At 39.4% G+C, this 24,030-nt stretch overlaps 4 protein-coding genes and 1 non-coding gene across 6 annotated transcripts; 3 read left to right on the top strand and 2 right to left on the bottom strand.

Annotated features, from left to right (window-relative positions):
* The first annotated feature begins 316 nt into the window (after nucleotides 1-316).
* LOC137949038 (uncharacterized) lies at nucleotides 317-10,632 on the top strand. The gene is made up of 2 exons (XM_068795296.1): nucleotides 317-690; nucleotides 10,288-10,632. Exons 1-2 carry the CDS (start codon nucleotides 542-544, stop codon nucleotides 10,406-10,408), a joined length of 270 nt encoding a protein of 89 aa, XP_068651397.1. The 5' UTR covers nucleotides 317-541; the 3' UTR covers nucleotides 10,409-10,632.
* A 1,198-nt stretch (nucleotides 10,633-11,830) lies between these two features.
* Nucleotides 11,831-13,334, top strand: LOC137949083 (RPM1 interacting protein 13-like). Its single transcript, XM_068795357.1, has 3 exons — nucleotides 11,831-12,186; nucleotides 12,389-12,475; nucleotides 12,637-13,334. The coding sequence occupies exons 1-3, from the start codon at nucleotides 11,929-11,931 to the stop codon at nucleotides 13,024-13,026; spliced, it is 735 nt and encodes a 244-aa protein (XP_068651458.1). The 5' UTR covers nucleotides 11,831-11,928; the 3' UTR covers nucleotides 13,027-13,334.
* A 2,574-nt stretch (nucleotides 13,335-15,908) lies between these two features.
* Nucleotides 15,909-16,770, top strand: LOC137948662 (abscisic acid receptor PYR1-like). Its single transcript, XM_068794776.1, has one exon. The coding sequence runs from the start codon at nucleotides 15,967-15,969 to the stop codon at nucleotides 16,576-16,578; it is 612 nt and encodes a 203-aa protein (XP_068650877.1). The 5' UTR covers nucleotides 15,909-15,966; the 3' UTR covers nucleotides 16,579-16,770.
* A 2,135-nt stretch (nucleotides 16,771-18,905) lies between these two features.
* Nucleotides 18,906-18,991, bottom strand: TRNAM-CAU (transfer RNA methionine (anticodon CAU)). The gene is given in 2 exon segments: nucleotides 18,906-18,941; nucleotides 18,954-18,991. It is a non-coding gene; the product is annotated as a tRNA-Met (tRNA).
* Nucleotides 18,992-21,075: 2,084 nt separating this feature from the next.
* On the bottom strand, nucleotides 21,076-23,996 carry LOC137948457 (mitochondrial carnitine/acylcarnitine carrier-like protein). 2 transcript variants are annotated; one of them, XM_068794542.1, is made up of 5 exons: nucleotides 23,639-23,996; nucleotides 23,471-23,549; nucleotides 22,627-23,018; nucleotides 21,602-22,109; nucleotides 21,076-21,504 (listed from the first exon to the last, which is right to left on the bottom strand). In XM_068794542.1, the coding sequence occupies exons 3-4, from the start codon at nucleotides 23,016-23,018 to the stop codon at nucleotides 21,608-21,610; spliced, it is 894 nt and encodes a 297-aa protein (XP_068650643.1). In that variant the 5' UTR covers nucleotides 23,471-23,549; nucleotides 23,639-23,996; the 3' UTR covers nucleotides 21,076-21,504; nucleotides 21,602-21,607. The 2 variants fall into 2 exon arrangements, with proteins under 2 accessions (XP_068650643.1, XP_068650642.1); XM_068794541.1 differs by having other exon boundaries at nucleotides 21,076-22,109; nucleotides 23,639-23,995.
* Between the last annotated feature and the right edge of the window lie 34 nt (nucleotides 23,997-24,030).

Here is a 24,030-nt window from a genome sequence, read left to right as displayed (position 1 = left end):
TCCCCAAAGTGAAACCATACAAGCTTGTAATTCCTCTTGAAATTTATAAAAAAAAAATTTGATGTGTATAGGAATACAAGTTGATTTTCCATAGAAATGCAACTCTTTCGAATAGGTATACAATCAAGACATTTGAACTTTGTTTCGTGTTCTTGGTGTACCAAAATTTAGTTAACATATACATAATCCATGAGAGCTGTAACTGCAAATAGGATATATTAACAACAAGAATCAATCAAGAAAAAGAGCTAAATAATATTTATAATACAGAACAATTGCCAAAGTCTTAAACGGTTTAATCACACCCAATCGCTTGAGCGTCCGATCAGCGGGTTGGGTTCAAAACATTCAGGAACTTCCACAGTCGATATCACTGTCACAGACTCACAGGCCGCAGAAATTCCAATAGCGCTACATCTTCAAATAAATTCTGGGCACTAGGAATTCTGTCTTGATCTTTTGATTCAGACAGTTTACCAACTGTTCATCCGAGGGGATCGATCATTGGGCGTGGAGGATATCGATACTACAGTCAACTGGAATGGATAATGGAGAGAAGGTGGAGCGGAGAAGAATTGAGAGGATTTGCAGGCGTTGCCGTGACACGTACGATCCCTCTTGCAATACTAATTCTTCTTGCAGATTCCATCCTTCTTTCTTTGTTTGTAGAAGACACGACGATCAGAAGAGGTATCTTTCTTACGCCCGCGTTCCAGTTGTTTCTATTGATTTGGGTGGTTATGGTTACTGAAAACAGATTATTTTTGTCATACTTATGATTGATTTTACTATATGTTACTTTTAATTTTATTCGTAAAGGCATTTTTTTCTTTTTGATGACTGTAGTTTATTGTATTGTTCTTTGTCATCATAATTCATGTAAATCTGCCCTTGTTCCTTTTCTCTTAATTCGTAGTTTCATGGAGCAGTACTTTTTCGTTCTTCTTATGCACTTAGAATGAATAGCTTTCTTATGCAGCTATTGTCAGTATGTTTGGAAAATTTCGAGTTTGATTACACGATATTTAGATGTTTTGGGACCTCTGTAAACCCCAGAAAAAAATTCCATATTTGCTCTATTGAATTGTTGTCCACAATGTAGAGAACTGGAAGGGAGAGAAACAGAGGCAGAGGAGAGAATTTTTCCCTCTCTATTGGAATTCTGTTTCCTTTTTCTCTGTGAAAAACTGGAATTTGACAAGGATGAAAAGAAAACATATATTTCCAGTCTCACTAACACACCAATTATTATTCCCTCCCGTCCTCATTTTTAGCGTGTTCTCGATGCCGTGCTTTGTTTGGCTGGTGTTTTTGTTTGTCTTTATCTTTTCATGGAGCTCTTGAGACCTCCCCTAATTTGTTGCATACCTCAACCACGATCTGTTTCACTTCCATGATAGTCTGTGAAATGTAGCGTCTTTGATCAATTTTAATATTTTCATCAAGTGATTGTAAGATAAACTTACCACTCTGAGATGAATAGAAACATTAACAAATTTTTTGCTAGCTTTTGGGTTTCGAAACAAAAATGACAGGTTTTCTTTGGTATTCTACAATAGGTAGTACAGTAGGATGGTTTGGTGGGGAGATGTTTTTATCAGATATCGTGTTATAGAGCCTTCTTTACCTGCTTGTTATCTGTTTGTGATTATCAACTATAGCCAATCACATTTAGCTGGATGTGATTGAAGATAGACTATTGCAACTATAATCATCCTGTATGTAAATGTCTGACTATTGACTGGGAACAAGTGAAATCTGATTTAATTTGCTCAATGAATTGAAAATGATGGTGCAACAAGATAAACTCTTATACCTCATTTGATTGGTGGTTGAAAGATGTAAAGTTGCAATATAGAATGGATTAAAGGAGAAAAAAAAGGAGAAAAGAAGGAGACAAGAGAGAGGATGAAGCAGTACTGGAGGCTGCGTTGAATGAAGGCTCAGAAATTGAGCCCTCTTTTAATTATCTCACTTAAGCAAAATTACAGGAAAGGACAATTCTGCCCTTTATTACAAACACAGTTATAACTTCATAAATACAAGTCAGAATTCATTGAAAATTGAAAACTAGAGTCCTAATATGCAGCCTAGCTTGTTGTATGAGATTCATATGAGAATATGAAATACCAAAATACCTTTATATCAGTATTTTAACACTCCCTCTCAAACTAGAAAGTAAATGTCAAATAGACCCAGCTTGTCAGAAAACACCAATTGTTCATGCTTTCCAAGGGGTTTTCTGAACACATTGCTAAGTTGTTTGGAGGATTTCACATATGGAGTAACAACCTTCCTTTGCATAATAGCATCTCTAATAATGGGCAATCGACCTCTATGTGTTTAGTCCTCCCGTGAAATATTGGGTTACTGGCTATGAATATGGCAGCCCGGTTGTCATATTTCATAACCTATGCTTTGGAATATGAATTCCAAACTCAATAGGAATTGATTTCACCCACATAAGCTCACTAATTGTGTGAACCATCTATGCACCATAATTCAAAAAAAACTATGTGAACCATGGCCCTATACTTTACCGCGATGCTAGATCCAACCACTACTGCTTGTCTCTTACTCGTCTAACTCACTTAAGTTAACCCCAACTTTACAATACTAAGCGGTGGACCTTTTATTCATCTTGCACTTAGCATAGTCTGCATCAGAATATCCCAACACATCATTCTTCTCATTACGAGTATACAAAAGATCTTTCCCAGGAGCCCCTTTCAAATAATTTAGAATCCTCTTTTTTTTTTTTGAAAATGAACTTACTTTTTTTTTCTTTCAAATATTTTGGAATCCTCTGGGCAACTTCTAAATGTATTTTATTTGGGTTTTCCATGAATTGACTCCCACTGCAAACAATGTATTAGGTCTAGTAACAGTAGCATAAATCAACTTACTTACTGGATATCTATATTGTATCTTGTCCTTAAGTATAGGACTTTAAGAATCATGAAGTCTAGCATTGACTTCCATGGGAGTATGCATTGGTCGTGCACCCAAGAGACCATACACTTTACGGCATATGCAAGATGTACTTTCTTTGAGATAAAACAACACATTGTTTGCTTTGAGCCACCTCAATTCCAAGGAAATATTTCAATTGTCCTAAATCCTTAGTTTGAAAATGTGTGGTCAAATACGTTTTTACTTGCTCAATTCCTTCAAAGTCACTTTAAGATAAAACAATGTCATCCACGTATACAACCAAAACGACAATCCTAGTCTTTCTTTTCAATAAAAATATAGAATGGTCACAATGGTCCTTATAAAAACCAAGTTGCATCACCATGTTGCTGAAATTTTCAAACACGCTTTGGCACTTTGCTTCAGTCCATAAATACCTTATGTAACCCGCACTCTTTCCCTATCTCCCACTGAACAACATACTCAGGAGATTCTTCTATATAAACCTCCTCCTTTAAATCACCATACAAGAATGCATTTTTAACATTCAGTTGAAATAATGACTGTCCTTTGTTAACAACCATAGAAACCAAAATACGAATTGAGGTAAGTTGAGTAAACCAAACGTTTCAAACACATCAATACTAAAGGTTTGGGTATATCCTTTGCCACGAATCTAGTCTTGTACCGATCAATGGTCCCATTTGCTTTGTACTTAATTGTGTACACCCAACAATATCCCATGCAAGCAACCCTTGTAGGTAGATTACGAAGACTCCACGCCACCCTAGACACCAAAGCATTCATCACCTTATCCATAGCTTGTTTTCACTCGGGTGAAGCCATAATATCCTGCACTGAATGAGATATAAGGGACAAAGATAATGACAAAACCAAGGACTAGTAGGAAGGTGACAAAAAATCAAGAGACATATTTCAATATGGGAAGAGAAACACTGTGAAAATCTAAATTAGAAGGAATTGGACATGTAGGCAAAGAGGAATTGGACATGTAGGCAAAGAGGAAGACGATTGTTCTTGAGGAGGAGCCTTGTGAGTTGGAACATCAGGAGCCATTGGTGTTGGTAATTGATGATGAGAACATTGATTGCACACTTGAAGTGGCGGAGAGAAACTTACAATTGGTACATCCATAAAAACAATAGACACTGGGTTATCTAGAGAAGGATCAAATGACAACTGAGAATTAGTAGAGGACTTAAACTAGGAGCGTTCTCAAAAAATGTAACATCATAAAAAATATATGTCTTACGCTTAACAAGATCATAATACATATCCTTTCCGATGATGAAAATAGGCTAGAAAAACACATTTAAAAGTGCGAGGAGACAATTTCTCCATAGAGGTATTGAACAAATGAATAAAACACGTAGACCTGAAGATACGAGGAAGAACATAAAAAAATTTACACTATGGTTTTAAAACCTGCATACGAACTTGTCTTTGCAAAATAGACGATGTCATACGATTGGTTAAGAAACTTCAAGAAGATGCATGTTTTTGTGGCAGCAACCCCATTTTGTTGGGGAGAATGTATGCAGGAAATTTGATGAGTAACACCATGTAAAATACAAAAGAAAGTAAACTTGTGATTGAGAAACTCAAGGTCATTATCCGTACGAAAATAATGAACATTGGTGTCAAGTTGATTTTTTGATTCATTGAAAAATTTCTTAAATACATCAAAGGCTTTGGATTTCTCTCTCAAGAGATATACCCAAGTTACTTTGCTAAAATCATTTATAAGGAAATAAAATACTTAAAACCAAAAGGACTAGAGACTTGACATGGATCCCACCCATTGATTAATTCAAAAACTCAAGACGTATGACTAGAACTAGCAAAGAATTAGCTCGACGATGTTTTCCAAGTTGACATGACTTAAAATCAATGGTAAGATTAGCTGGCAAAGATAGAAAGGACTACTGAAAGTTAGTTGGTGATGGATGTCCCCAATGCAAGTGGCATAGGCACGGAGAAAGTGGCATAGGTACAAAGAATCTTTAGTTATAATAACCACAATATTTGGAATTGATACATCATCCAGCAAGTAGAGTCATCCTTTCTTATGTCTGAAACCATTCATCCTCTTCGTTTGTAAGTCCTAAAAAACACAAGTAGAAGAGGAAGTTATAGAATAATTTAGAGATTTAGTGATATGATTAATAGACAAAAGATTGATAAGAAAGTTTGGAACAAATAGAATAAAATTCATTGATATCTGAGGCATAGTGTCCGTAGTAGCCTCCCCCTGTCTTAGGGAGGTAGATCCATCAACTAAAGTAACATGATGATAAGACTGAGAAGGAGAGATAGACTGAAACAAAGAAGACATACCTAACATATGTGTGGACGTTCTTGAATCAATGATCTAGGAGGGAGAATGAGACGGATTCAGTGTTGACATGCCTATGCTCACCATTGTGGCACTTGCTTAGGAAGAGGAGTCCAGTTCAATCATAGTAGTAGTGGTGTAGGTGTAAGGTCAATTGACCAAGCCTCTGGTGTAGTTTCTAAATTTCGTCATGTGGACTAATATATAAAACATAGTCTCTGCCTGTCCTAGTGGAGTTTGCCCATGCTGGCTTTCCAAACTTTTTTCGGTATTTATCAGAATAGTGGTTTGTTCAGTCATAATGAATGCATTTTCTATCCCCTCTATCACTATGTTGATGGCCTCGAATAGATGGGTCTCTACCACGACCTCTACTACTGCCTCCACGACCTCTAATATTGCCTCCACGACCTCTACTACTGCCTCCACGACCACTACTGCTGCCTCCACAACATCTACTATTGCCTCCACGACTCTCCTAACCAGTTCTCAACAGGCCTTCAATATACCGATTTTGCAATATGTGGATGATACCATAATTTTTGGCACCGGTGATATGGATATTGCTAGGAGGATAAAAGCAGTATTAGGGCTCTTTGAAATTGCATCAGGTCAGAAAGTAAATTGGAGGAAGACCTCTCTCATTGGTTTTAATGTGAGCCCAAAAGACCTTGAAGAGATGGCAAACCTATTTGGATGCTCTACGGCTACGCTTCCAGCAAAGTATCTTGGTCTTCCTCTGTTTCATGGGCGTATTTCCCAAAATCTGTGGATCCCAGTGGTTGAAAAGATTGAATCCAGGTTAGCTAGTTGGAAGGGGCGGTTACCTAGTAAGGCAGGCAGACTAATTCTCCTTAAATCTTGTATTGCTGGCATCCCAAACTATGCACTATCTTTTCTGCCTTGCCCATCCTCAGTTTGCAAAGTCATAGATAAAATGAAAAGAAGATTCCTATGGAGAGGATCAAGTGACTCTTTTAAATATCATTTGGTCAAATGGAATGAAGTCTGCTTACCTAAAAGATTGGGAGGACTAGGGCTTCGAAAATCAAAAGAAATGAACAAAGCCTTAATGCTTAAATGGATTTGGAAGTACAACACAAATTCCTCCAATCTTTGGAAGGATATGGTTTGCGTCAAGTTGGGCTGGAATATGCTATGGTGGATGGCTGGAGGAAACCGGAGAGGACTATCCTCAATATGGAGATCTATTTTTTTGCTTCTTCAGAATTTCTCATCAGCCTGTAGATTTTTTGTGGGTAATGGAAGATCTCTTAAATTCTGGGATGACTGGTGGACAGGACAGGCACCTTTATGGAACTCTTTTAGCACTCTTTTCCTTCTCTCCACTCACAAGGAAATTACAGGTGCGGATGCTTTTGAGGGAGGGAATATGAACCTACACCCCCGAAGGGGTTTAACAGACATGGAGGCCATGGAAGCCAGCAGCCTCTTAGATGCTTTGAATCATGTCAGAATTTGGCCTTCCAATGAAGACAAGCTCATTTGGTGGCCTGACAAAAGTGGGAAATTCTCAGTTGCTTCGGCATATGGATACATCAACGGTTGGGATCCGACGCAAAGGGAGCATGACATCAACTTCGTCTGGAATCTATGTGCCCCCCCTAAGGTAAAATTTTTCATGTGGAGTGCCTGTCAAAGTAAAATTCTCATGGCTGATGTGCTCAGAAGAAGAGGTCACCCATCTATAGATCCACTATGCCCTTTCTGCCACAATGAAGATGAATCCACTAGTCATACTCTTCATCAGTGTCAGTTCTCATGGACTGTGTGGACCTCTATTTTAAGCAAATTGGAGATTCAATTTTGTACTACTGTCGACCTGATAAGCTTTTGCAAGTCGATGTTGGGATATCTCCTTCCTGGCCTCGGTAAATTGATTATCTCAGTTTGTGCTAGCTTCGTTCCATGGGAGTTTTGGAATGAACGGAATAGAAGGCGGTTTGATGCTAAAAGCGAATCTGAGGCTAGAATTGTTGATAGAGTGATAGGGCAAATATCAACCTGGTTATTGACAAAAAAAACCCTCTCCTCTTTCAAAGGCACTGACATTCGAGACAACTGGAGCAATTTGGCGAGGATGCACATTGGAGCTAAAATCCCAGCTATGCAGGAATGGACCCCTCCGGAAACTGGCTACCTAAAACTAAACTTTGATGGATCTTCTCTTGGAAATCCCGGGATCGCGGGATTTGGAGGCGTCATTTCATACTCAACTGGGAATCAATGTTTTTCCTATGCTGGTTCATTAGGCATATCCGACTCAATGTCGGCAGAATTACATGGCTTTCTTAATGGATTGCGGGTGTTCGAAGACAAATGTAGTGGGCCTATTCACATCGAAGGAGATTCCAAGGTGGTGATTGGTTGGTGCCAGTGCAATTCTTCTCCCCCATGGAGGCATTGGGATGTATTCCAGGAGATTTTGAATATTGTTTCTTCCTTTTCTTGTATGTCTCACATTCCGAGATCTGCTAATTCGGCAGCAGATGTGCTTGCCAAGGAGGGAGCTTTCCTGCAATCTCTCGTTGTAAAGGATTTGCGCCCTCCGCTTTTGTAGTTTTGTAGTTTTCTCTTCCTTCTTTTAAATAAAATTACATCTTCATCAAAAAAAAAAAATACTATTGCCTCCACGACCTTGGATCTCAGACTTACTAAATGATGAGTGGAGGTTGAGGGGCAGTTGCATAAGTGATTCTTGTATCTGTTTCACTTTTACCTGCCACTACTCGTTCTTCTCGAATGACATGGTTAAATGTTTGTTCTAGAGTAGTCACATCATTATTAGTTAACAACCGTGCCTGAATTGAATTATACTCAGATCTAAGACTATCTAGAAACCTTGCCACCTGAATTTGATTTTTCTCCTTACGATATCATTTGCATTCATATTAAAAAGATGGAAAGTACTAATTTCGTGCAAAGCATCCTTATCTCTTTGTAAAATAGTCAGTGACTGCTCCTCTTTGCATGTTAAAATAGTAGACATACGATTCATATTTTCTAACAAATTGCTTTCCTAAGACAAGATTGAAGTCAGTGTAATCAAACTCAAGATCTGATCACTATATCTTGATTCTATGCTACTGATCAACCTAGTCCTCACTTGATTGTCTTCTACCTCTCAATTTTCAAGTTATGGGATTAGAAGGATTACTCCTTAAATATTTGGCCTTCCTTTTTGCCTTTAAAAACATGAGAACAAATTTGGACCAGTTCTAGTAATTTGACCCATTCAACTTTACTGAATAATCTAAATGGAATGTTAAGACTTAATGACAACAACATGTTTGCTTGATTTAAAATACAATACAAATGTACCCAAGGTGATACACTTAATCTGAAAACAAACTCCACCCTCTGAATGTCAAGTGGGTCCACACTTCCAAATTAGGGCACAACCACAATGGACAAAATGAGCAATAATACTCACAACTTCCAATTTTACTATCAATCACCACAAATTTCAATCTAAAACATCAACAACAAGGGCTGATGTAAGCAGGCAAGAGGTGACACAGGCACAGTGAAGGTGATGCAGGCATGGATGGAGCAGAAAATCCAATTGAGAACCCTGTAGGGCCCGTAAAACATAATAACTGCTTAATTATTAACAGAGACCATCAACCAAATGGTAATGACCGGAAAAAATAAGGAAGAGTCTGACATTTACCCTTCCGGTGGAGAGATTGTTTGAAGAACCTTCTGTAGGGATCACAAAACTGTGGAGAGAACCCAAGAAGTGTAGAAGAACCTCCCAAAGTCAGCTTCTATCGCTCCAATACCATGTAAAGTTGCAATATAGAAAGGATTAAAGGAGAAGAAGGGGGAAAAAGGAAAGAGTTGAGAGAGAGGAAGAAGCAGCACTGGAGGCTGCCTTGAATGAGGGCTCAGAAATCGAGCTCTCTTTTTTAATTATCTCACACTAAGTAAAAATTACAAAGGAACGGACAATTCTGCCCTTCTGAACAAACACATTTATAACTTCATAAATACAAGTCAGAATTCAATGAAAATTGAAAATTAGAGTCCTAAGATGAAGTCTAGTTTGTTGTAACTTAATGAGATTCATATGAGAATGTGAAATAGCCAACCTTATACCAGTATTTTAATTATACCAGTATTTTAATAAATGAAATTATTGTTTCTTTATGAGATGGCAAACATGGAATTCAAACCCGCTTCAAACAGTGAAATGTGGGCTCCTGTCATTCTTGTAGGCAGGCTATCAAGCATCAAATGGTTAAAGTTAAAACACTCAAGCATGTTACTGAGAAATCCGTTGTGTAAGGGTTTCTTGATGAGGTTTGTATATGTAAATTTTTAACTTTTTAAAAAAAAATTCTTGAATACTTTATGAACATAGATATAAAGTTCTTTTGTCATAAAGTTAGGACAATATTTGTTCAAAAAATGGTTGGGAAGCCAATGCTGGTCTGGGTACTCAAAAGGTTTCTGGAGATGGAAATACATGTAGACGCTAAGTCGTCAGTGCAACTGGATGTCTGCATGTTTCTAAGTATCAAGTAACATTTAACTTTCGTCATCCATGTCATCTGGTATGGTCAGAAAATTTTAGTTAGGGGGGCAACTCATGAACCAGTTAAAGAATTTTTGTAAATATCAGTTGTAGGGGCAGAAAGGCAAAAGATAAATGAGGAAAGACTTGATGAAGTGGTTTGGGCCTTTGCTTCAATGGTAAAAAAAAAATCTTGAAGAAGGCCAACCTAATGATTGAGATACCAAACAATAGTAGGGAGGATGATGATGCCAACATTGTTAAGACAAGGTTTGATAATGATGAAAAACACTACCTGGGGTTCAGTGAGACAAATGTGGCCAATAGGAAGCAAGAATCAGCATATTGGCTAACCTTTCCAATGGAACTAGTTCTTATAACAAATGCTAGATCAGACGCCTCTTTGCTTTATTGTGGAAATTACCAAGGAAGCATCCCTTTCCCTAATACTTAGCTGTTGCTATACGTTTTGTTGAAGGTACTATGAACTGGGACCAGATGATCCTCCTTATGCTGCCAAGTTCTATGACTGTTGTGGAGCAGAAGACCCAGATGCTTCCGGTTGCATGACAGATTTCCATGTTTCATATGATGACTAATTGTGAAAACTCATGAATGCATGAGAAGAAGCAAAGGTTGAAGGCATGGGAGAGAGGAGCTAGAACATGGGAGAGAAGAAACGAGTTGGGAAAACAATTCATGTTAAAATTAGAAGAGAATTCTTAGCTTTCCCTCTTCTCTTCTATTTATAACATAAAAAAATAATAGAAGGATACTAATGTCCCTACTCTATTCTAGAAAACCTAAATAAATAGAAATTTTATCTTTAAACACTAATCTTTCTTGTTCATTTCAGTTAGATGATATAATTCTAGTTTGTTGTTTGATAATCCTTGGACTGACCTGCCTTTTGAGTTGTTAGCATGTTATGTTGGACTTAAAACTCGTGGGTCGAGTTTGGGAAAACCCGTCTTTAACTTGAAACTCAATTTGTTCATTTTTTTTCCCTATATTTGCTTTATAGGGTAAAACTTGGAACCCAAACCTAAGGTTTTTAAGTTGGATTGGATCGGGTTTCACTTACGCTGGGCACTAACAGGCCCTAAATCTATATTGCATTTGACTCTTTCTTATATAATTAAATCTTTTCAACAAAAAACTAATTTTTTCTTGTTAAAAATTTTAAACATAAAAAATTAATTACTATTTAAATAGCTTAAAATTTTAATATTAAAGTTTATTTAATTGATTATAATTTAAATTTCAAAGAAAATATTAAACTATAAGAAATAGAATATGTTAACACTAAGTACTATTAAAATAATATTTAATTAAATTTTAAAATTAATTTTTAATACTTTATCCCTCTTTTTCCTCTTCGTCATTATTTGTTTCAGCCTTTAGAAAAATAAAAAATTATAATTATTTAAAAAATTAAAAATTAAAAATATTCTATAGCATTGTCATAGATATTAAATCATTAATTTTAGTTTGAAAGTAATTATAATTTTACACATGGATTGAATCACGGCCCCATTTTCTAAAAACCTAACCCAACCTTGAACTCCGACCCTAAAAATACTAACCCAAAAAAAAAACTTGAAATGCTAAGCCTGAATTCGACCCAATCTAGTTAGGTCCGTCTTGTAGATAGTATTAGTTAAGTGCTTAATATTTTAGTTAGGTCCGTCTTGTAGATAGTATTAGTTAAGTGCTTAATATTTTAGTATCAGAGCAACTCAAGACCGTAACATTCGTCCCGCATGTCCGTTTTGGGAAAACCTCTTTCCAACCTAAAATTCAACCGGATTTTTTATCCACGTCGTCTCGGAACCGTGAAACCTCGAAGTCAAATTTGAAAATTTTCGGTCGGGTCAAATCGATTTCCCTGAAAACCTGACCGGAGGACGGCACATGGCGGGCACGGACTCGCTAGACCGACTCTGCTGCTTTCTAAAATTTAAACGGGATGACAGAATGGTCACATTCCTTTTATATGTCGACTGCGGAGCGCCTCTGTTCTTACTTCTTATTACCGGAAACGTACCGTATTCCATTACGTCTTCGCAGCTCCGCAGTCGCTGGTTCGCTCGATTCCGTTCGGCAACGGTCATAGGTGATGCTAGGAAGGGAGGGAATGATGGTGATCGAGATTTGGTCTTCGGACGATGATGCTGAAGGCGAGCGGATGGGCAAAACTGGGAAGAAGGGGCCAATAAAAAAAGAGAGAAAATCTGGGATGAAGGGAGTGAAAGACATGGAAGAATTGGATTGTGTTATCTTAGATTTCAATCCCTTTGACACCGCTTATCTCTCCAAGAAGCTTTCTGTTGACGAACCTGATCAAGATCTCTCTGTCATTGCGGAACGTGGCCAGGTTAATGGAATTAAGGAAGAAAGCAACATAAAAAAACTCCTGATTCATTTTCTTGATTTTGTTTTTGTTCTGTTCTGTTTGGGGGCGAAAAAGAAACCTTTTTTTTTCTTTGTTTTTGTGGCAGTGAAGACTGTCCCGAACGAAACCTTTCAAAATTTGCACCGAGCTTGTGGATTCATATTTCGATGGTGTGGTCTCGCAGGTTGCATGTAGAGACTATCCACATCCAAGGCAGCACTGCGTCAAATTTTCTTTTAGCAGAACCCCTCATGAAAGCTACTGCGAACAGGTAACGAGTCGGAAGGATCCGTGTCTGCTTTGCACTAGAGAAAAACCATTGGTTCTTTCCACTATAAACCCCCCAAAGTTTTGTAGAGTGAAACCAATTCTTTTCTGCTGCTCGTAAACTATTCCGCTAGTGCTGATTTTTATAATTATCAATTGATACAGTGCTACTGCTACGTTTGTGATATAAAAGCTCCTTGTAAAGATTGGAAGGGGTCCGAACCAGAACACTGTCATGCATCGGAAAATGATCGTGAATGGAAGAATCTCAGGCGCGAAGCACGAGGACAACTCTCGCGGGGCGACAGTGTAGAGTATGAAATCCCTCGCAATGAGGTTGCAGTGGCCATCGAGTTTGTTCGGCCTCGTGCGAACCCTGTTTCTGCAATTCCCCATAATGGTGGTGGGGAAGATCAAGATCGAAGTAGTTACCAGAACAGCAAATATGATCGCGATGGAAGCTGTAGATACAACAGGACGTCGAGCGCCCAGGGACGCGGAAGATTGACGGAACAGTGGAAGGGTTCAGCGATAATAAGGGCTACGGATTCATAATCTCGGATGATGGCAGTAGAGATGTCTTCATACACCATACCTCGATTCTGTCCTAGAGTTACAGGGTCGGCGGCCTCTATACCGGCCAGAAGGTCCAATTTAAGATGGGTTATGGAAGAAATGAACGAAAACAGGAGTCTCAGGCAGTCACAGTCGAACCATGCCGGAGTAGGGAGAGAAGACATGGAGGACAACAATAGAGCGGCCACTTAGACATTAATTACGTAACATGACTTAGGTTGGCGATTTTCATCTTTTTTTTAATTATTTGGATTAATCGTCTTTGTACATATTTTTTTGGACCTGGATTTCCTCAAATAAACAATTTCAAAGGGAAGCCGAACCCGACCCGAGCTTGATTTAAATATTTCAAGCCGAGCTTCTATCGATCTTTGAGCCCAAAATTTTTAACCGAGTTCGAGCCGAACTCGAACTTTAACATATATTTAAAAAAAATTTAAAAAAATATATAAAATAAATTATATATAAAATTATGTATATATTTTATATAAAATTGGGCATAACCTTTATATATATATATATATAATACGTGTATAAGATTGGGGGCATGACTTTTACTTAAAATTGAGCATAATCTATGTATATAATACTTATATAAAATTCGGTATAACCTCTACTTAAAATTGGATATAATTTATATACATAATACATGCATAAATACTCCATAAAATTGTTTATACATTACAGAAATTTAATTTTTGAATTTGGCCATAAATTTACTATGGCCTCCTTAGTGCCCTAGATTAAAATTTATATTCTAAGAAAAATTAAAAATATTTTTTCTATGATACATATTCCCAAAAAAAACTTTAAATAAAATCCTATTAATTTTAGTGACTTATTAGAAAATTAAAAAAATATTTTAAAATTTTATTAGGAAAGTTAAATGGACCTTTTATTGCATATTCTAGAGAAATAAATAAAAATTAATAATCAATCTAATATATTATTATACTTATCGATAAATTTTTAATCAAATAAAATGTCAAACACAATATTACAATGAAAATTGCTTCAAGCTAAAAGTATTACAACATAAATATTTATTCAAAAAAATTTTATACAGTTTTTTACCCCATATTGGTAGGAAAATCTTAGTTAGAAAATTATATGATTTTTAATAAGAATTTTCAATTAAAAAAATATTTTAAAAAAACATGAGACACTAATAGTTCATAGAAACTTATTTCTATAAAGTGTATTTTTAATTTTTTCAAAAGCTATGAGAAATGAGAGTTTATGGAATTTTTTTTTTACTTTATAATCTCGCATGTGCGAAATCATTTTCGCGCGAGGGAGGGGGGAGATTATTTCTCCCCTGGTTTTGGTTTTCTGTGACGACGAGGAGGGAAGGGGGTTACGGTGTCGGGGAGGACATGTCGTCGGGGATGACTACTGCGACAAAAGCAGCGGTGACGACGAAGAGAGGAAGAAATTAAATGAACGGCCACAGAGGCGGCCGACGAACAACTGTCTACGGCGGCGACAATGGCCAACGGGAGGGGCTCGGCGGTGACAAGGGGGAAAATTTTTTTTTCCCCCCCCCTCGCTCTTGCTCCCTGTCCCAGTCCCACTCCCCCTCTCCCGATCCGATATCGATCCCGACTCACCTCGAGCTGGCTCGTGAGCCAATGAACTGAACCTGGCTTCAGTCGAGCTCGGCTTGTTAAGGTAAATAAGCTGATTTCAAAGTTCGAACTATAGAACTCGATAGATAACATAAGGAATTGAATCGGCACCGAGCCAAACTCGAGCCGCTCATAAGCCGGCTCTGTTCGAAGCCACCCCGGTGATCACTCGTATCCATATGCAATTTCATGCCGACCTTATCGTAACCCTTTTCGACCGCCGACAATTTGACACGCCACACGCCACCCTGCCTCGCCTCCAGCCATCCATTACGACACCTGCATTGTCTTTCCCTCTTTCTTCACCGATATAACCTAAACTAAATAAGTATTTTTATATTACTCGTGAGTATTTTACAAACGCGTCTGGTCGAAGTCTCTCGTGTCTCTCCGTCTTTCTCAAGCGATGGCGAACGTCCCACTCGGTAAAGCAACCCCCTTCACGCAGACGAGACAAAAAACCCTTCAGTGGGTTCCTCGACAGTCGCCGACAGAAAAAGGGGAAGAATCCCTCTTCCTCAAACCCATCTGGACAGTTCCAATCTTCACCAAAGAAAGTGGTGGCGGCTTTGCTCGCTGTCATACTACAAAGCTACTGAATGAGTTCGGATTCAGTGGAGGAAGTTCACAGCTCGAGACAAGAACACCTTTCTCCACCTAGAACGGTCAAAAGGTCTCTCAATTTGTCTCTTGACCGTGAAATCCCAGTCTTCCAATGTCAATAGGAGGACAGAAAGAAGAATTATCGCCCGCCGGCCTCCTCCTAATCTTCCATTTTTTCTATATGCGATTCCGCCTCCTTCGTTCTTCCATGCACGGTCTCTGGTAGCTCCGGTGGACGACTCCGAGGTAGAAAGACGACGACGACGGCGTTGAATAAAAACACTTAGTTAGCAATTAATCGACCCAAAAAAGGGGAAAGCTATCTTTGACTTGGTCACCCCGGGCCCATAAGGACAGAAGGCTGGTCTCATGGGCCACAAACGGCGCAAGCGAGAAAAACACTACGATGGGCTTTTGTGACTCGTCCCAACTCGGCGCTTCAGCAGTAATGAACCAAAGTATGAAAATGTCCGAGCCAACTCATCCGCATCAAGGAGAGAGGACTGGAATTATTATATTACTTTAATATTTAATAAAGATCTAGAAATATATCCCTGGCTTTTTTTTTCCCTTTTTCTTTATTTTCTTTTCCCTTAAAATTACAATAAGTATCGCCCTCCTCTCCTTCTCTCCCGTTGCTTTCTCTCTCTCTTCCTTTCTCTCTCGCCTGCTTGAGGATTCGGCGGTAATGGAGGAAGACGGGGAGACCTCTAAATCGAAGGCGGATTTCGATTACCCGATCCCGAGCGGGATCATGGAAGGGGAATTCGAGGAGCTGAAGACCTGTATCCGCGATTACCACACTTACAGCATGTCCGAGACGGGGCAATGCTGTTCCCTCCTGGCACAGCGGGTTTACGCCCCGTTGGACACCGTCTGGTCCATCGTTCGGAAATTCGACAGGCCTCAGGAGTACAAGCACTTCATCAAGAGCTGCGCGTTCAAGGGCGATCGGATAGTGGAGGGGTGTATCCGTGAGGTCAACGTCATCTCAGGACTGCCGGCGAGTACCAGCATGGAGAGGTTGGATGTACTGGACGAAGAACATCACGTTGTGGGATTCAGCATAATCGGAGGGGAGCATCGGTTGAGGAACTACAAGTCGGTGACGACGGCGAACGAGTTTAAGGGGGAAGGGAAGATCTGGTGCGTTGCTTTGGAATCGTACGTCGTTGATGTGCCGGAAGGGAACACGGAGGAGGATACTCGGATGTTTGCGGACACCGTCGTGAAGCTGAATCTACAGAAGCTCAAATCCGTCGCTGAAGGAATGGCTAAAGACGGGAAAACAGAACCGTGAAAGACGAGGAAGACAGAAAAACTGGGGGAAGTTTTTGGTTTCGTTTTTCCTGCTTTTTTCTTGGGTAATTACATAGCCCTCCTTTTGCTAAAGAAAAGGACTGGCATGCCCTGTCTCTTTCTTTCTTTCTTTCTTCGTCTGTTTTCATTCCATTTAGAAATGTTATGAGTAGGTGCCGGAGAACATGATGGGCATCATCAGATCATTTACAGAGGTGGTGATCTGGTGACTGTTGTGGCTCCTTTAATTGGAGGAAAGCAGTGTCATAGTTCCTTTCATTGGGCAAACAACCAATATCGAAACGGCGGCAATAACGCCTCTGTGACTGAGGTGGGTGTTCGTGTCACTTTCAAGAAAAACAATGGAGGTCTCCGTAATTTCCTTTGTCTTTTATGTTTTCCCGTTTCTGCTCTCTCCTTTTGTACAACTGTGACCTTTCTTTGTGGTGGAGAAACTGGTATTGTGTTTGTCGAAAATTTCCGTAGAGCACAAAAGCTTTGTACGTGTGTGGACTCAAATTCGTTCAGCGTGCACCGTAAATGCTCCCTTTTGTTTTTCTTCGAGTTTACTCTTGTGGAAGCATTTTTCTTCGTCTTTTTTCATTTTTTCTGCAGAGAGTCACTGGGATCTTCTTTGCACATCCCGCTTCGGAACCCAGAATGGTTCTCCGATTCTCTCCTCATCTTCAGTCCGACAGACACCATTATTCAATGACTGTAAACGAAGCGATAACGGTGACATAGTTAGGGTTTCACTGTAGTTCCTGTCATCTCGAGATTGAGGAGGTTATCGGATCAAGAAGAAATCGCAAATCCGCAGTCCTTGAATTTGTTGTTGGAAGAGGGGAGCGTACATCGAGCCGAGTGGTTTTCACAGGTGGCATCGTCAGAAGATTCTCCCAAAACGAACGAAACCCTTGATAAGGCAATCTCGTCACTCGCCAAAATGGAAATTTCTCCAATTTCACATGATTATGGGCATCTCCCTGCAAGCGTACACACCACAAAACCGTTGCTGCTATTCGGAATTCAGAGAACGGAAAGAAGGCGACTCCGAGCAGTCGAAATTCAGCAATGTCGGAATCGAGATTTTTGGTCGCAGTGGTTGATTCCCGGGCCGTCTTTTCACCCCGAACAGGGATCCCCCCTTTCCCGTTCTGGGAGCAGTTCGTGGAGATACGTGGGGTCCGTCCGCAGAGTACTATCCTGGTTCTTCTTCACCAGCTCTGTCAGGCAGTCGGCAGTTGGTGGTCACATCGCCTTAAACTCCCTCGTGAACCATGCGTTCTGTTGAGAAGATGTCTCATGATTACATTAATAACGCAGGGATTAAGCTATCGCGACCTCGAATAGTTGACGCCAGGAGCGGTGGAGCTCTCTTCTAGGTGGGAAGCAAGAGTCGCTTCGTCTCTGATCAAAGTCTTGGGACGGTGATGACGGCGGTCGTGCCTCTGTTTATCTCGAATTCTTGCCTTGCTAGCGTGAAAAGGGTGAGTCTGTTCGTTGATTATCAAAGATCAATCGATCGGATTCAAGAACTCCGGCACTGTAACAGGCAAGAACAGTAACCATTTTATTTAATACCCGGCGAAGATGCGGCACTGATGCTGCTAATGGAAGGGAGAAAAAGAAAGGGAAAAGCTCTTTTTCTTAGCATGTGCTGTCTGCGAATTTTTAAATCCGGCTGGTTCGCCAAGGCCCAGGAAGAGCTCTGCAATGACGTAACCCCTTAAAGTCTCCATTATTGAAAAATATTCTGTCTGAGAGTAAGTTCACCTTTTGCTACATGCTTGTTTCCAAGGTAGAGGAAGCCCTTCATTGTCCGGAAGAAGTGGAAATGTGATGCATGGTGAGTGGTCATCAATGCGTGCCTTTTTCATTTGTGAAAGGTGAAGATTCGGAATAAGAAAACGATTATCAAGGATGGAATACGATCACGACTGTTGATTGAAACTCCTCATACTGATAGTTTTTTGTTTTATATTTCGAGTCCGCATGATCGACAACAACCTAAAGAAATTGTTCAGAGAGATCGATCACAACAAGAATGGGAAAACGTTTAGGATCTAGTAGTTTTTTCTTTGATTTTCACTTCGAGTTGTCTGTACCGTCAGTTTGTCTCATTCTACAGATTAAAAAGAGATTCTTGGGATGCTTACCTCCTGAATGATACCATAATCGATCGTCTTTGTCGTTCTCACCCGATTAAACTTGAGCTTTCTAGATATCTGTCGTATCTCCAAGGATCTCGAAAATGGCTTCCTCTGCAACAATAATGGAATCAGATTATTACATCAAAGGGAGGACAAGAATGAAAAACTATAGACTTGGGGTGAGAGAGGCTCGAACTCTCGACCTCAGGATCACTCTCTTAGCTATGAGACCTACGCGCTAGCCAACTGCGCCACCACCCCATTTCGATGATAACTCCGATATATTATTAAATTACTAAAATTATATTTTACGTTTTCATTATAATTTAATTATCTAACGAAATTATTTTATGGTTTCTCATCAGTTTCATTGGCCAACATCAGCTTAAACCATTCTTAAATGCATCCATTGAATCATTCAAACCTAAGACAAATGTGGTGGTGTTGTAAATTGTACAATATTTCATAAATGCATCCATGGCTTACTCCCCCTATCTTGACCACCAAAGAAGAATAAGGGGGATGACATTTGAAAAGTACATGACATATGGATAGGGATAGAGAAAGAAAATTGGACCCCAATCAACTGCTCTACAAAATATAGTTCTTGTGTTAGTGTGTCTTATGGAAAGTGCAATCAAATATCCTTTCTTCTAGTAGTATTTTGTTGTGAGATTGGAGGGTATTTTTGTAATTATGGAGAGAAATGCATCTCTTGTAGAATAGCAAAGTGGTGTCACTCCTCTTGTTGTTTTTTTTTTATCAAATTTCATAAGACTATTGCCACATTTTCTTTTTTAGAGTGTAATTCTTCCATTCTCTAACTCCTTAGCATGATAAGAATATTGTTAATCAAAAGAGAAAAAAGGGCTGTGGCTCCTATAATTACTATCTTCTCTCCCATTCTAGTTTGTACTACTTTTGTCTCCTTCCTTTCATTTTGTTACACTAAGGGTCTCTTTGGAACCCACATAAAAGAAAAGAGAAAGGGCAGAGTACGATATTTTCTGTGTAGCAGAGAATCATATAGAGAAAAGAACGTAATGCCTTAATGGCAACAGCAACATAACAACATTATTTTGATTTCTGCTTCTACAGGTCACTGCTGTATTCTTTTGTGCTCGTACATTACAATAGCACTGAATCTTGATTCATTGCATCCTGATCCGGCATCTCAGAGCTAATTTCTCAATTTTATGTCCAAAATTTTTACATTTCCATTTCAGGTGAATTCTCAGCTGATTAGTAACATATGCACTGATGCTCTCTCCGCAGATAAGGTACGGTCTTTGCCAGCAGCTTCTCATCTCCCATCTTCTTTGTTTTAACTCCAGACGCGGAATTAGTGGCCTTTATCTTGTTCAAACGAGTTACTGATGCTCCTACTAGTTCCATCGCACAATTATCATGAAATAGTTTTGTTGAGCTTTTTCTCTGTTCTCATGGGCAGGATACTGAATGGATGTTGTGTGGCAAACAATGATGACCGTGAATCGGTTGGAGCACGGTCTGGGAATCTCAACCATTGGGAAGCCATCAATTCAACCCACTGCTGTCGATTTGTCTGGAAAACCCTATGGGAAAGGAAGCGCCCTATCAAAAATGAGAGTAGAGGTGGGAATGGCAGCCACCCTCCCCCTTTTTCTACTCTTGGAGGGGCCAATCAGCCCTTATCAAATGAAAAAAGAAAGGGTAACCACCCTTCTCACCTTTGCTTTTTATTCTTATAGGGATCAAAGGCGAAGAGGAAGGACGCCCTTTCCCCTCTTCCCTGACCAGGAAGGGGCAAGGCACCAAGTGAGGGTTGATCAACCTCCTCTAGTAGCAGAAAAATAACGGTGGTTGCCCCTACCTCTCTTGCACCTAGTAAGAATTTCCTACTAGAAAAGTGTTTCCAAGAAACAAGAGGCATTAATGGTCCTTAAAAATGTATTTATACTATAAATGTCTTTCCAGAATTTCCTAGAAAAGGCACTAACAGGGCCTAACTTGCCTACCTGTTTTCTCTAGACATTAGCATTACCCAAAAATTGAACAAGAGGTAAAATCTATTGATCATGTATTTTTATTATGTCTCACATTTACTATAGCTACCTGAAAGTTGACCTAGAAAAGCATATTGAACATGTATTTATATTATTATCTCAAATTTGCTTCTTCATATTGTTCTCCCTCAGAGCTTGAATTTCATTTGCAACCTTGAAAAATTCTTCCATCCGAGAGTTGTTTTTAGCATTGTGTCATAGGCCTTTCTCGTCTTCTCTTATTGAGCTACTTCATCAATCTCTTAAATAGAAGCTGATGTAGTGATTTTCTCAAAAAGATAATATAAATGTGAAATAAACAACAAAGGAAGAAAATGCTTTCATAGCTATTGTAAGTGTTAACATTTAATGAAAAGAAAGCAAAGGGAAATAGAAGAATCTACACGAAGGGTGGATAATATGCAGCTTTGGTGGTTCAACTAATAATAGAACAAGGCTCCAGGGGTAGTCAGTCTGAATTATATTAGAAATGCTTCAGCAGAGCCAACAGGACTTAACTATATTAGGGAAGCCAGCTCCAGGTGTGCAGATCTGCAAACTCAAGTAACTGCTTCAAGAGCAACTTTAAACTAAAAATATGTATATCTTACAGGGAGTCCCCTTACATAATGAATATCCACTGGAAGAACAACATTCGAAAACTCATAAACTTTAGAAAAGGATAACTTAAGACAGGCAATTACTTGAGAAATGAAACAGATGGGAAAATGAAGAATGCATAAATAAACCCTGTGTAAGCAGTCAATCAGACATTAGTTTTTCTTTTGCTCTTTTTTGAGAGTTAAAAAATAAAGACAAATCAAAAGATGAAAAGTCAAAACTTCACCTCAATTCATCCCAAACTTGACCTAGTCACCTCATATGCCAAGAAACAAGCTGCATTTGCTGGAACACTTCGAGCCATGGCAGGCCCAAACCCTTTGTAAAGGCCTTTTACTCCCTCTGATGCCGAAATCTTCCTGAAAGCATGAAAGGTACCTGAGAATTTAGGGTTCCTGAAGTCATCAACTTGAATCACACTCTTCACAACATCAGTAGGATAAACTGTTGCCCAAAAGGAAGCCCCAGCCAAGCCTCCAGCCACAATTAAAGAGCCCCTCCCAAGCTCTGAAGTGTCAGATCCCCCAGCAAAGTGCTGTTTAAGAGCTTCATACACACCGAACATAATGGCATTTCCAGGCACTTCGCGTGCCAAGGTGGGAACCAAGCCTTTAAATAAGCCCCTAACACCTCCTTCTGATCTGATTACATGCTTTGCTACATCTATTGGACCCCCATATTTTACTGCACCAGTAGATGTGCCAGAATCTGCCAACGCACTCTGGGCTTGTAACCTGGGGTTATTGTGAATAAAATAAAAAAGACCGAGTTAGTATTTAGAAGTATAGAACCCCCTTGAGTAGGGTATGCATCTGAAAGATATTGTGGCAAGGGCAACAGATTTCTAGGCCAACCATGCCAAAGTACTTGCAAGATAATACAACAGGAAGAACCAAACTGACAATTGAAATATAACTTTGGCCAACTACATGTTTTCAATCTCTCAGATTAGAGAACCTCCATGAGGAGCAAAATAACAGTCACAAAGACGAGCAAATCCAAATGTTCCACTTGGATCTCCCATATTTGGCTCCACTTACATGTGCTGCCAAAACATACAAAAGCCACAACCAAGTGTTATGCTTGTTTTTTCATTTCTGAAATAGGAGATGCCCAGTACAGCAAACTTCTTGTATACCTAGAGAGTAAATACGTTGAACTAGAATCCATTCTCCTAAATGGAGGATCCAGAAAAAGGCTAAATGATGGATCAGATTTTGGAAACGAAACACATATTTAATAACCACTGACCTGCACTTGATCAACTCGGTAGGACATGCAAGAAAGGACACAGCAACTCCAGCACCTGCCCCACAGACTATCTGCTGGTTGACTGAAAGAGGAGCACCAGGTTCATACCTCAAGAGAGCCTCCATTTGCCCCCTCACTGTGAAGAGGACTGCATTGAAGGCTGCCACAGTAGCAAGTGGAGCTCCCATCCCCTTATACAAGCCCCTGGGGCCTTCTGCTGCAATTGTCTGCTTAACAGCATCCATGGCACCGGAATACTTGGGGAGTTGCCCTGGTAGAGGGGCTGGTTGACTTTGGAGTTTGACTTTGATGGTGTCAAAGGGATGGCCACATATCAACTGTGCAGCACCACCAACAGTCCCAGCAGTCAAATCTTTGGCTACATCCCCCATCTGTTGCATTCAGAAATTTCTATAAGAATGTGAAGCATTCTTTTAAAGATATAATTTCACGCAGATATTTTAACAACAATCCTACTTGAACAATGCTCACCCCTGAAACACAAACAGAAAACATATATCTAGCAACCTTGTCCATGATTGATCAGGCATAGTGTCAGGAGCATCAGATGAGAGAATTTTTTTTTATTTTTTTATATATAGTTTACTGAAAACTACACAGAACAGAACAAGGGTAAGTGCTGTTGGCAACAAAACCCAATCTCACATTTTATTGTTCAAGCAGCTCTGCTAATAGCAATTACAAAGATGCACTGCTAAATAAAACTATGGAGTTACATCGATTACAGAAGAATATAGAAGAGCATAGAATCATTGAAATAACTTCTTAAGCACCAACATTTTCAAGGTAGGATTCAGATCTGGAGCTCAGCAAAAAGAATTACCGTACGCAAGATTCTCTGCAAAAAGAACTGCAATCCAGGAACAGAAGAACGCTATAAGCCGGAAAGTCACAATCTTCGGCTGAAAACCAAACGAAGAAACGAGAAATGAACAAACATTTGAATCTTTAAAGCAAAAGAAAAAGAAAATAAAAAGTACGAATAAGTTACCTAATGATAGGGACCAATAGTTCTACTCATCCAGGGACCCGTCACAGAAACGAAAACGAATCCTTTCTCCTACAGCTTGTCTCTCTTCTTATTTTCCTTAAAAGAGAAGAACTCAAGACGCGTTGTGTTGATTCCAATTGGAGAATCTCCATGAATAGACACTGTCATGAACTCTAGCCACGAGAAACTTTTTAAGGATAGATGCCTGACGGTCGCAAGTAACCCAGATAAGTTTTTCTGAAGCACAGAAATACTAGGCAAGGAAAATAAAAAAACGACTGACGTGGGCGAGGGGCGGAAGATCCGACAAGGTGAATCTCGACTCCTGGCCGTCTGACGCTAGATGCAGGCAGATCAGCATGAACGAGTAAGATTTCCATGAAATGTTTCAT

Source organism: Aristolochia californica, unplaced genomic scaffold (genome assembly GCF_029961685.1).
Source record: "Aristolochia californica isolate CCGP_79_NKW_82.1479 unplaced genomic scaffold, dmAriCali1.0.hap1 SCAF_13, whole genome shotgun sequence".
NCBI lineage: Eukaryota > Viridiplantae > Streptophyta > Magnoliopsida > Piperales > Aristolochiaceae > Aristolochia > Aristolochia californica.
This window is presented reverse-complemented; position numbering and strand designations above follow the sequence as displayed.